The following is a 12,181-nucleotide window of genomic DNA, read 5'->3' as shown; positions in this document are numbered from 1 at the left end:
GTCAATCTAAATTATTTCAAAGTTTATAAAAAAAAACCAAACAGACTCAAAATCGAGCTACAATCGTCAGGCAAACACCACACACACTGGGGTGACACAATGTCAGACAAGGTGAAAATCGAGGCCAAAAGCATTAGGTGAGACAGGAAGGGAATTTAATGAGACGCAATCACCACTAAAACCTCAACGTTTTATCTTGAGCGTCCAAATTCATAGAGCACCATATGGAAAATGTAGCAAAGCGCACGGAAAATTCAGTAGGAGACCAACTGGCCGTGTGTAAGGACACAGCTAAAACTCAATTCTTCGAATCACTAATCAGCAAAACTGAAAATCAACATTACCATTTGTAGGAAAATTCTCCAGCACACCAAAATTTTAAACCTCCTGGGTCTAAGGAGAAATCGGAGTAAGAACGGCAGAAAATCTAGAAGTCAACCATGAACACACGCCTCAGAATCGACCCAGTGCCGCCAAAGAAGACAGAGCTTGAAGAAGAAAGTAACACCTCTGCTTATATACCTACTTCCACTCTTTTTTATTTAGTAATTTGACAGTCAACTCAAATTTGTAAAAAAAAAAAAAAAAAAAAAAAACAAGCTGGAGAAGATAACAAGCACAATTAACTTCAAAAAACAAAACTGGTACAACGTCATGTAGAAAAAGTGACAGCAATTAAAACCCCACAACTACAGAAGATTTCACGTATTTCGCTTAATACTACGTAAAGTCATTTGAAGACTTATATAAAATGAAAAACTTACCAGGAAATTTAAAAATCTGGGACGCCTGGGTGACTCAGTCGGTGAAGCGTCTGCCTTCGGCTCAGGTCATAATCTCAGGGTCCTGGGATCGAGCCCCGAGTTGGACTCCCTGCTAAGCGGGGAGCCTGCTTCTCCCTCTGCCTCTCCCTCCTCTCCCCCTGCTCCTGCATTCTAATAAATAAAAAAAACTTAAAAAAAAAAAATTTAAAAATCGTCAGAACAAACCCCAGCAGACATTTAAAACCACCCAGATGATAAGAGACATGGATGAGGTTCTCAAGTGCTCACCCCTCCTTGCCCACCAAACCAAAAAGTTCCTGATGAATTTTACCCATACCTTAAGGGACTCTCATTTGCTTTTGTTCTAGAACCTGCAGAAAAGCAAAGTTCTAAATTGTTTTTGTAAGCTTAGCACAATGTTAAAGCATGACTTACATAAAATCAGACCCCAACAGAACTACACACCAACTCCTTTGCACACACAGCTACAGAAGTCCCGAATGCGGTCCAACTGAATTCACACACTCGAAGCAGGTCAGTTAACATACAGACGTAGCTCAGTGTCTGGCGCCCTACTGATTTGATATTCCTTATTTAAAACCTCTGAATCAGGCAATCATGGGTGTTAAAACTTTTTATAAAATTCAACATCTGGGGCGCCTGGGTGGCTCAGTCGGTTAAGCGACTGCCTTCGGCTCAGGTCATGATCCTGGAGTCCCGGGATCGAGTCCCACATCGGGCTCCCTGCTCGGCGGGGAATCTGCTTCTCCCTCTGACCCTCCTCCCTCTCATGTGCTCTCTCTCTCTCATTCTCTCTCTCAAATAAATAAATAAAATCTTTGAAGAAAAAAAAAATTCAACATCTGGACAGAAACTCTTAACATAAATACAAATAAGGAATACTTCTTTTACACGAAAATCTATCCTGCTTCATGACAAAAGACCAGAGGCGTTTCCATTTAAGTCAAGAGTAGGAAGCGGGTATGACTGCTACTGAAATTCTGGAAGTATTTGCTGATACAATCAATCAAGAGAAAGAAAAGGTCTAGAAATTGTGAGAGGAGGGAAGCTATCCCCATCTCCAGGTACACAATCATAGGAAGTGCACTCAACACATTGTAGGTATCAGTTACAGCTGTTAGGCTGCAGGGAAAAAGAAGAAATCACGGGAGGCAAAAACCAGCAGCACCGGACCTGGAGATTCATTAGAAATGTCCACTCTCAGCTCCCTCCCCAGCCTAAGGAGTCAGAAACTCTGGGGGTGGAGCCCTGCCACCTGCCCTTCAGCACGCCTTCTAGAAGATTCTGACACAAACCCAAGGTTGAAAACCCCCCGATCAAAGAATTCAGCAAGGTAGCTGGGTACAAAACTAGGTAGAAGAACTTAAAAACCTTCCTATGTTCAATCAGTCATCAGGGAAAAAAGTCCACGTCCAGTACCAGCAGTAATGAAATCTAGGTGGCACACGTAGATGTTCCCGTCCTCGGGGGCGGGAGAAAGCCACCTCTGCCAGGTGTCAGTTCCGCCTACGCTGGTCCACGTGTAAGGCTATCTCCAAAATGCAACCATCAAACTTTTTAGAAGGGTTCCCCAAGGTCAGAGAAAACAAACAGGCAAGCATAGGAAGGAAATTTCCAAAACAGAGAAGTCATCGGTGAATAGCTTTGACCCCTTTAAAACATGAGGCAGAGACTGAAGTTCATACAGAAATGCAGGGGTTGAGAAAGTGGTCCTCTACTCCCTCCCCTCCCCTTCTTTGGGGGTGGTGGGGAAAGGGCAGGCGGGGAGAGAGAGAAAATCCCAAGCAGGGTCCATGCCCAACACATGCCCTGACATGGGGCTCGATCTCACGACCCTGAGATCATGACCTGAGCCAAAATCAAGAGTCAGAGGCTTAACCGACTGAGCCATGCAGGCGCCCCAAGAAAGTAGTACTTTAAGTCAGTGGGAAAGAAACATACCATTAAATATAAAAGATACTGGAATTCATTTTGGGGCAAGATAGAGGTACATTTTAAATTACATTGTGAATGGATCAAAAATTTAGAAGGAAAAATGGAAAGCAGAGCAGAAGAAAACACAATTTTTTTTTAATCACAGAGTGGGGAAAAAAAACTTTCTAAACAAACTACAAATCTCAGAAGCCTTAAGAGGATATGCTGGTAAAAAAAAGGACAAAATGCATAATTTACACATAGGAACATAAAGCCAAACAAACTGGAAAAAATACTTAGCAAACAATTGCTTCATTCGAAAAAGCACTCCTGCAAATCAGCAAGAAGAAAACCCACGTCCCAGAAAACCAGGTGAAGCGTAGGACACAGACGGCGTTTGAAAACTGAAGCCCTTCACTGTCACTCAGAGAAGACACCAGGTCCCCAAAAACTAAGCTGTATCGGAGTGTCAGTATATACACGGCCCGCGGGCACGGAGGGACGTCAGGAGCATCAGCCGAACTCAAGAGGTTTGCTCATTTGTCAGCATCTAAATTAAGAAGCACCTTTTGATCCAACAATTCAGCTTCTGCGAGTTCATTCTTCCGGACAAAACGCACACCGAGACACACATGCGGGAGCGGGGCCCCGGCAGCGACCAGCCGCAGACACACGGTCCCCGGCCGCGGGGCCTGGGCACCAGCAACGACGGGGCGTCCGCATCCCGGGGCACGGCACGGTCCGCGACGTCAGAGAGGGAGACAGATGGGTCGCTCTGAAGCTACCTCCACCGAGAACAAGCGGGGCACGCACCAGCTTGGCACGCACAACTCTGCTGGGCGTGCAATGGGTCCCCCCGGCCGGAGACCTAAGCGGTTTTCTCCTGAGTGGCTCTGCCTTTTGGGAAGGAAAACGGCTGCAGGAAGATTCACCTTTCAAGTTACATCCTTCATAGTTCAACCTTTTTTACCATGTCCACCTATGGCCATTGTTTTAATAAAGACAGCATGGGGGGGTGGGGGGAGTAACGGTAGCCCTGTTTGCATCATGGACCCCATCCCTTCACCTCTTCCTTCCGGCACCTTCCGGGGCCCTGACTGGTCTTCATTCACAGAAAAACCACTAGCCCTGAATTCTTATTTCTGTTGCAAAGAACCACCACCTCTTCACTGTTAAAACCAGCACCGCGTGTTTCCCAGGCCTGGGCGGAGGGAGGGTGGCCAGGTATGGTGGCCTTCGCCGTGGCCACACCCTCGACAGGTTTGTGTGTGGAGAACCTCACAGCGAGAGAAGCCCACTGGCAGGGCTGCACCCCCCAGGTGGCCAAGCGCCTGGGCTGGGCACCCGCCTTTCCCTGTCTGAGCGTGCCGTCCTGGGAAACGGGTCCCCGCCTGTCACCTGCCCTCTGATGAGAAGAGGCACAAGGCCGAGTGCGCCCACAAACAAAATCCAAGCCTCTCTGACAGCCCTGAGCAGAGGAAGCGCAATGGGACTTAAGGTACAAATACCAACAGGCCTGACATTAGTGAGGTATTCAGTTGTTTTAAAGAAATTCCAGAACAGATGGAAGGTGCAGGACCGACCTAACGCTCTGGATTTATGGTAAGGATCTGAGGAGCCTCACCTCCCCTATCTGCTATCCCATCGGTTGGGGAGATCACACGATGTTCCCCAAGCAGCTTATTAAAAACTGGCTTTTTAGGAGGAAAATCCATCATGACTACGTCTGTGCGCATCAGTCTGCTGCCCCTCTGCATACTGTCTGGGCACGCACTTTTCTTTTTAAAAGCGCATTTGCAAGGCCTTCTGCTCAGTCAGGGGCACTGCTAAGTGCCAAGTTGGGGGAGCCTCCTGGGAGAAAATGCAGCACCTGCAAAATGCAAACGGCTCGGCTCACTATGGCTTATAAGCAGGTATGTTCTATAGTAAAAGGTCCCATTCTCGTCAGATGTGCAGAAGGTCCAAGTTTACAGCAAAAGACCCAAGAAGGAGGTGTAGGTCTCCAAGCCGAGCCCACGGCTCCGTCCGTGAAGGAGGGACTTAGATTCTCACTTAGAATCTAGGCTTAGATTCTCCTGCCCGGCCTCAGACACCCACCCAGGTCATCAGTCAGCATGCCGGGGTCACTCGAGTCCATTTCAAGTGAGTCCCTGCTGTCAAATGACCCGTCACCCCTTTGGGGGCTACTGGGCCGGAGGGAGACACTGAGGAGGTGGTGCCAGGGTCAGGAACCCAGGACAGTACGGTCAAGTTACGCACCACTAATTCATGCCACGGGGTGTCTCAGAGCTTCCGAATTCCCCACATTCAGGTTAGTAAGAGAACCACCTGGAACCTCCGTAGACCGTGGCACAGACTCATTTAAAAGCAGCTGAGAAAGGTGGGGGAGGAACCTTATTACAAACACCTATGGAGGACCCTACCCCCACGGGGACACCTGCTCTCTCACTGTTTATGCTTTTTTATAAATACAGAAATTTCAGGTCGTAGGAAGCTTCTCCCAAAAGGCACTGAGACATCGCAATGCCTCTGCCCTTTATCAGCTGGAATGCAACATCGAGGCATGTTTTTAACTGCAATGGCTTGAGCAGGGGCCAGGTGACCCCCAGCAGGCAGAGCCCCACCCTGCACGGCAGGAATGCACGTGCCCATCAGGCACTAACTCGGGTAGAGGTCCTGCCCGTGTCTTCGGATTCCATTGACAAGAAATAAAGAGCATATAAGGATTAAGTTGCTAACGGACACTCGGGATTTCTGCGAGATGCACCCACCAATCCATACATAACATCAAAGGAATTTTACTGTGTTCTGATTCAGCATGCCCTGGACCACCTGGACATGCGCAGTGCAGCCCTGTGTTGAACACAGTGAGATGGGGAGGGCTCCGCAGGCTGCGCTCTGTCCAGGGGGCCAGCATCCAGCTCTAGGAAGGCCCGACCTCGGGGGCACCTCCTCATTCATCCTCCGGGACGTCCCGGAGCCCTTCGCTGTGGCGACTCCGCCCACTGATTTCCAGCAGGGCCTGGGCCTCGGGGTCCACATCCAGGATGCTTTTGCTGCTCTTGGCCTTGGGAAGAAGGGAAGGGACATGAGCGCCTCCCTCACAGCCAAGAACAAGCAGGGACGTCCTGCCGGTCCCAAGCTCATGACAGTAGGACCCCTACTTTTGCCACAAGGAAAACACTGTGGGGGCTCCAGCACTCTCACGGAAGTACCCCCGACCCCGGGATGCCATCGTTGGGAGCTCTTGGGGTGCAGAGGGCCCAAGAATGGCTCATTGCAGAACCACGGGACAAGAAGGAAGCCTGGACCTTCCTCATCTGGTAGACAGGCCACATACCCAGCAGCTTCCCACCTTGCGCAGGGCCCTGCCTCCAGGAGGGTCCACTCTACGAAACCCCACGGACCCCGACAGGACTCCCAGCCCTGCTGTGCACCCACCAGCATCTCTCTGTCCAGCAGCAGCTGCTGGGACCAAGTTTAGGATAAACTACCTCCAGACGGAGCAGCAAAAGGGTAGCCTGGAGAGTGGAGCAGTGCCCCCCGCCGCTCACCTGCTGCGACCCTGAGGCGTCTCCCACTGCCCACACCTCCATCTTCTCAAAGCCAAAGTTCTCCCGGGCCGACAGCTGAGGGCTGTTGTATGTGGTGCACTTGGGCTTGGCCTTGCTGTGTCCTTTCCCGAAATCCACATCGATCCACAGCCCGAAGTAATTGTGCTGTCCTCCCATGCCCTGCGGGGGCAAGAGCAGGGCCTCCTCAGTCAGAGCTGCCAGACCCTCCGAGCCTGAATCAGCCTCAAGAACCAGGCTGACAGGGGGGCCGGTAAGAGGTGGATACAGTTTTCTTCCCTTTTTTTAAAACTGGAAACATACAGAGGGCTGCAATTTAAACATCCCATCCCAAGCTACTAAAATAACCGAGGTGTCCAGACGCCCACCCCGCGGCTCCTTCTCCCAGGGCTACACTGGCTGGGAGCGTAGGTGACGGCAGAAGACCAAAAAAAAGGATTCAGGCCAGGGCCCAGAGACCCAAAGCATTCAACCAAGAGGGGAGAGGTCGGCACCGATCCTGACACTGGAAAACCTGCGACTGGGCCCCCAGACAGGGTGCTACTCAGCCAGCAGTCACTTCCTGCGTGGGGCCAACCGCAGGGACAACCAACAGGACGCAGACCTGGGGGTGACTCACACCCAATCTCTCCACCATCCATCGCTCCGCCGTCACACTAACCTGTGGCCAGCAAGACAAAACCACCGTTCAGCCTCCGGATGACCTTCCCCGACGCCCCCCTACCACTGCCTTCTCGGGCCCCTGGCGGCCCGGGGACTGAGGTTGAGCGAGAGGCCAGAGCAGAAAATGCCGACTCTCAGGGCAGCTTCTCTCTTGGGCTGATTACTGGCGATTCCTGAGGACCTACCGGGTGCTGCTCCTGAGGCCACCCAACTGTCCTTTCTGGGAGGTGTCCGGGGTCCTCAGGGGGCCCCACGGGAGCCTTACGGTGAGCCCGGGAAGGAGCACTGGGGCCCTCTCCAACCTGACAAGCTGGACCAGCCTTCTTGGGCTCCTCAGCTCTGCAAGCACAGAGCTGGAATTTCCCAAAAGGTGCTCTGTGTTAAGCAGCAAAGGAATCGGCTGGGGTGCTGGCAGGAGACCCATGTTTCACCCAGAGTAAGCAGGCTCACAGGTGCGGGGTGGGGGGTGCACATGTGGGGACACCCAACCCAGCTCCTCCCCTTGGCCCTGGCCCCCACCCCCCTTCGCCTGCATCCTCGTCCTCTTGCCCCCATAGCTGAGTCTCCAGGCTGCAGACGGAGCAGACAACAGGTGCACTCACCCTGACGAGAGCCCCGGTTTTAGGAGTCACGCGGGGACAACTCCGGATGGGTCCAGGGAGCCCAGATCTGGCGTGCCCCTCTCCCAGCTCATCTCCAGCCACAAAGGCCACAGCCCAACCAGGTGACCCCAGGAAAACTGGCAAATCCACCGTTTGCACACAAACCATGGACACGCCTCAACCGAGCCCGACCTTGCAGGAGAGAATTCTGTCCTGACTTGCAGGGAAGTGTCAGCCTGGGCACGTCGGGACGGACCCCGTGGCAGGAAGGACATCACACAGGTGGGACAGCCCCTGCTCTCCTTAAGTCCTTACCAGTCCGTTTGGGATGGTCTGCTGCCCGTGATTCAGGTACATGTAGTGGTCGTTGTAACCCGTGGAGGTGTACACGGCCATGCGAGGGGAGATGGAGAACAGGAAGCATGTGTCATCCCCTGGAAGTGACCAGAGTGGGGACAAGCTCACATCAACGATCCCACACAGCACCATTTCGCACAATTCTGAAGGACCAGGGGCCCAGAGAAAGCGAGCCCCTTGCTGCTCAGCCCAAAGCCGTGGGTCTTTCCACCGCACAAACGGTAAACCTCAAGGGACTCCCTGGTGCTACATCACCTCACGTCTGCAAGGTTAGGACGGCTTCCAGGACAAACAGACTGGAAGGCGCTGAACAGGACCGCGTCTGTGATGCGAGGCTGCCCTCTGCTGGAATTCCGCTCATGTCTCAGGACAGCATGGACTCAAGTTTGAAAACCTGCCACTGTTTTTCCACTGTTCTTCGGGGAGCCTAATCCTGCTTCTTAATCTAACACTAAGACCAGCGGAGCCAACGTGGAGTTAATACCAGAGGAGCTGGGAGAAGCAGGAGGTCACCTGTTGGGATTCTCTGTACCCTAAAGCACAGCCTCCAACCCTGAAGACAGCAGCTCATTCCCCCATTCATCCCCCCAGACACTGTGACAAGGAAGGTGGGGGTGCAGAAGTGAGCAAACGCAGCAGGGTTGAGACTGCGGCCCCCAGAAAGGCCCCTGGGCTGGCGTCTGGGACCGTGGATTCGGGGAGGGTCCCCCACTCCCAGAAATGGCAAGTGGGGCTCCCTGTGCAAACAGTGTGGTTGATGCAGAACACCTGCTTTCCTCCCGGACTCTGGGGTTTGGGTGCTCTTGTAGCCAGCACCCAGGAAAACCCAGGTGCTGAGCCCCTAACGGGCATCGCTGGTAGACAACCCTGCTGGGGAATCGAGTGCGTCCCGTGTGAACCCCTGGGAGAGGGCTCTGGAAGCTGGTGCCTCTCCCTCTGCCGATCTTATCCACATCCTCTTGCTATAATTAATCGTGGCCACGAGGGTGACTGTACCCTGAGTCCTGCAGGTCCTCCTAGGGAGTCCCCAACATGTGGGTGGACTTGGGGATCCCGGACACAGTGGGGGAAAAGCTAGTAGCAGCTCCTGGATTAAAGATCTGACATATTCTGAAACCTTGGAGAAAACTAAACCCTAGAAACAACAGGATCTCAGGGATTCTGCTCATGATTCCCATCCCCCACCCCGTGGCTACTATGATCTCCCTCGTAATGTCAACTCTGCACCTGGACGCGGCCTCCCGGCAGGCAGAACCCCACCTCATAGAGAGAAGGTGTGCAGAGGTGTGCAGTATGACAGAGGACACACGGGGCACACATGGCCCTCCCAGGTCTGGGAAGGCTTCCTGGAGGAGGGGACCTTGGGCTGAGTCCCCACAAGGAGCTGGTCATGCAAACGGGTCGGGAGGAGAGAAAGCGCAGCATGCGCCAAGTCTGGGAATGAGAGGGAGCCCAGCCTGCAGGTAGTCTGAGGAGACCGAGCACGGAGCCCCGGGACACAGGCGTGGGTCGTGAGGCTGCGCACAGGAGATGCGCCTCCTGCAGGCAGCATTCAAGGGTCAGACGTGCTGGGATGTGGCAAATGGACTGGAGGACAAGATGGAAACCAAGGGCCTGATTAGGAGGTCCCCACAGCAACGTAGAGGGATCAGCATGAGAGAAGGTGGGGGGATGCGAGAGGACCCTCCCATTCAGACTCGCGGTCCCTGTCCCGGAGGACCATGTGGCATTGGTCTGTCGCATCTAGGGACCCGGACAGGAAGGATATTAACCATCTAGCTCCTGGGTGTGAGGGCGGGGCTGCATCGGGTCTCAGAGCCTCTGGGAAAGGCCCCCCCATTTCACCGCTGGGAAGACTCACTGAAGACACGGGCTCGGGCAGCCAGGGCCACACGCCGAGGCACCTACGGGGACGTCAGACCGGTGAAGGCAGGTGCAGCTCTGAGTCCGAGAACAGCCCACTGCCCAGGAGATAAAGGACCCTTGAAAAATGTTGATCAGGGGTGCCTGGGTGGCTCAGATGATTAAGCACCTGCCGTCAGCTCAGGTCACGATCCCAGGGTCCTGGGATGGAGCCCCGCATCGGGCTCCCTGCTCCGCGGGAAGCCTGCTTCTCCCTCTCCCTCTAATGCCCCCCTGCTTGTGCTCTCTCGCTCTGTCAAATAAATAAATAAAATCTTTAAAAAGAAAAATGTTGATTAGAGCACATTTCTTTAATGAAGGGCAAGAATTTACTTCTGAGACTTTCATCCAGTGCATTGAAAGCCACACAATGAGTGATCCAATTGCAACAAAAAAACACAAGACCGGGTGACCAGGGCAGAAGGGAAAGGCAGACCCTGCAGAGCAGATGCACCAGCGGAGAATGGGGCTGTCCAGGGATGGGGGGCGGCCTGCGAGAAGATCCATCCATCGGACTGGACCAGCAGAGGCACCACAGCCCAGCCGCCCCCGTGGCCTGGACCCCATGTGATTTAATAACGCCAAGCCCCCGCCTCCTCGCCTGAGACCCAGAGTTGGCATACCTGTCCTGTGTCCCTTCCTCCGTTGCCAGAATCACAAAAGAAACTCAGGAAGCGCTAGACCACACAGAGCAGCATCTCCTCCTACTGTCCTACCGACCATGTCCTGAGAAGCAGTCGGAGGAGCCGGACGAAAGGCTCTGGACACGCACGCCCTCGGTCGGCTCAGGGGTCCCCAGGCAGGAGCCACGAGACGGAACTCTCCAGGAGCACCGTGTGACCGCGTGTGGGGCAGGGGACCCAGGCTCACCTTGAAACTGAGGCCTGACCTCCCAGGAGCAGGAGGCAAACCCGCCGAACACCTGGCCGTCGCGATCCTCCACCAGCAGTACACAGGGGCCCCGGTGGGTGATGCGGCCGCAGAGCTGCGAGAAGCTGTGCCCGTGGAGCTCGGACGAGAAGAGCAGGCGCCAACGGCCCTGCTGCTCCCTGCGCAGGTGGGAGTTGACGTAGATGACCGACAGGACGTCCAGGATGCTCTCGAACACCCTCTCCGGGTCAACGTGACGCTCGGGGACCAGGGTGGCCAGGTCGAGGGAGGAGCGCAGGAGGAGGAAGCCTCTGTGGATGACCACGCTCAGAAACGTGGCCACGTGGGGGGTCCTGAACACCCAGTCCTCGATGGTGGCTCGGTCACACTCACAGTCCAGCTGCTGAGGCCCTGGAAGCTTCTCGCCACCTAGGGGAGGGACAGACCCAAGCCGTGTGGCCACGTTACCTGACATCCATTCCCGGCACCTGTGCAGCCCAAAGTGGGAGCCACGTGTGGCTTCTGAGGGCCTGACATGTGGCTGGTCTGGACTGAGCCGTGCAGGAAGTATAAAACACCCGATTCCAAAAAGCCGGTGTGAAAAAGCAAGTGTAAGATCTCCCTCCCTTTTTACATTGATTACCGATGTTCAAGTGTACTTTGGACATCTTAGAAATAATTCCCCTGTTCCTTTTTGCTCTTTTCATGTGGCTACTGGAGTATTTAACATTTCACACGTGGCTTGATTGGCGCCTGCACTGATCTGAACAATTCGATGTCCATACCCATCTTTTCTCTCCTCTGCAAGCTGCACATGAGGTGCCCAGGACACAGCCAAGGCTCACCCCTGCGCCCAGCCCTGAAGCCCTCTGCAGATGTTCCCGAGAGAGCCACGCCAAAAAACACTCTTCGAGGGGCTTCCACCCAACACAGCCATTTCGGAAGGCCCTAGAAGCATGACACCCTCCAGGCAAGTCAGGGTGGGGGCTGTAACTTACGGGACACGCCCACCGCCAGTTATCTGGGAAGAACGGGTATCATTAACAAGGAATTATGCTTGACCCCACAGTCTTGTTTTCTCTCTTACCCACCGAGAATGGAGGTGATATGGTGGTGATACCGGAAGGCCGAGTACTGGTATTTTACATGTATTACGTTATTCTCCTGTCCAAGTTCCAAATTCACCACTTGATTTTTGAAATAGGACCTATTTTCCAAACTGCATTTTAAAATCCAGCTTTATAATAAAATAATGCTTTTATAAAAACAAATCTACTTTGCAAAGAGATTCACCACAGGTATTTTTAAATCCCAAGTAAATTCAAATGTATATGGTTTCTCATCCAATGATAGTAGAATACACATTATTCTCAAGGGCACATGGAACTATTCTCCGGAATAGATCGTACATTGGTGCATGAAGCATGCCTCAGTAAATTTTAAAGGACTAAAATCATACAAAGTATGTTCTTCAACCACAATGGAAAGAAATTATAAATCAACAACAGGAGGCGAT

General features: G+C 53.1%; 1 protein-coding gene across 10 annotated transcripts in view; it reads right to left on the bottom strand.

Moving 5' to 3' along the window:
* Positions 1-12,181, bottom strand: part of MEAK7 (MTOR associated protein, eak-7 homolog) — a 57,104-nt gene that overhangs the window by 5,659 nt on the left and 39,264 nt on the right. For 5 of the 10 annotated variants that reach the window (XM_064581195.1, XM_045890644.3, XM_045890647.3 and 2 more), the window contains exons 6-9: positions 10,666-11,094; positions 7,852-7,970; positions 6,254-6,433; positions 2,869-5,766 (exon numbers count right to left, since the gene is read on the bottom strand). In XM_064581195.1, coding sequence (XP_064437265.1) covers positions 5,653-5,766; positions 6,254-6,433; positions 7,852-7,970; positions 10,666-11,094 — 842 coding nt within the window. In that variant the 3' untranslated portion in view covers positions 2,869-5,652. Of the gene's footprint in view, positions 1-315; positions 953-2,868; positions 5,767-6,253; positions 6,434-7,851; positions 7,971-10,665; positions 11,095-12,181 lie in introns of those variants that run through there. The other 5 variants (XR_010408196.1, XR_010408195.1, XR_010408197.1 and 2 more) reach the window with 3 other exon arrangements.

This window comes from Mirounga angustirostris, unplaced genomic scaffold (genome assembly GCF_029215605.1).
Source record: "Mirounga angustirostris isolate CCGP_5_RB_7025 unplaced genomic scaffold, mMirAng1.0.hap1 SCAF_16, whole genome shotgun sequence".
Taxonomy (NCBI): domain Eukaryota; kingdom Metazoa; phylum Chordata; class Mammalia; order Carnivora; family Phocidae; genus Mirounga; species Mirounga angustirostris.
The sequence above is the reverse complement of the archived record's forward strand: the minus strand, read 5'-3'. Positions and strand labels throughout refer to the sequence as shown.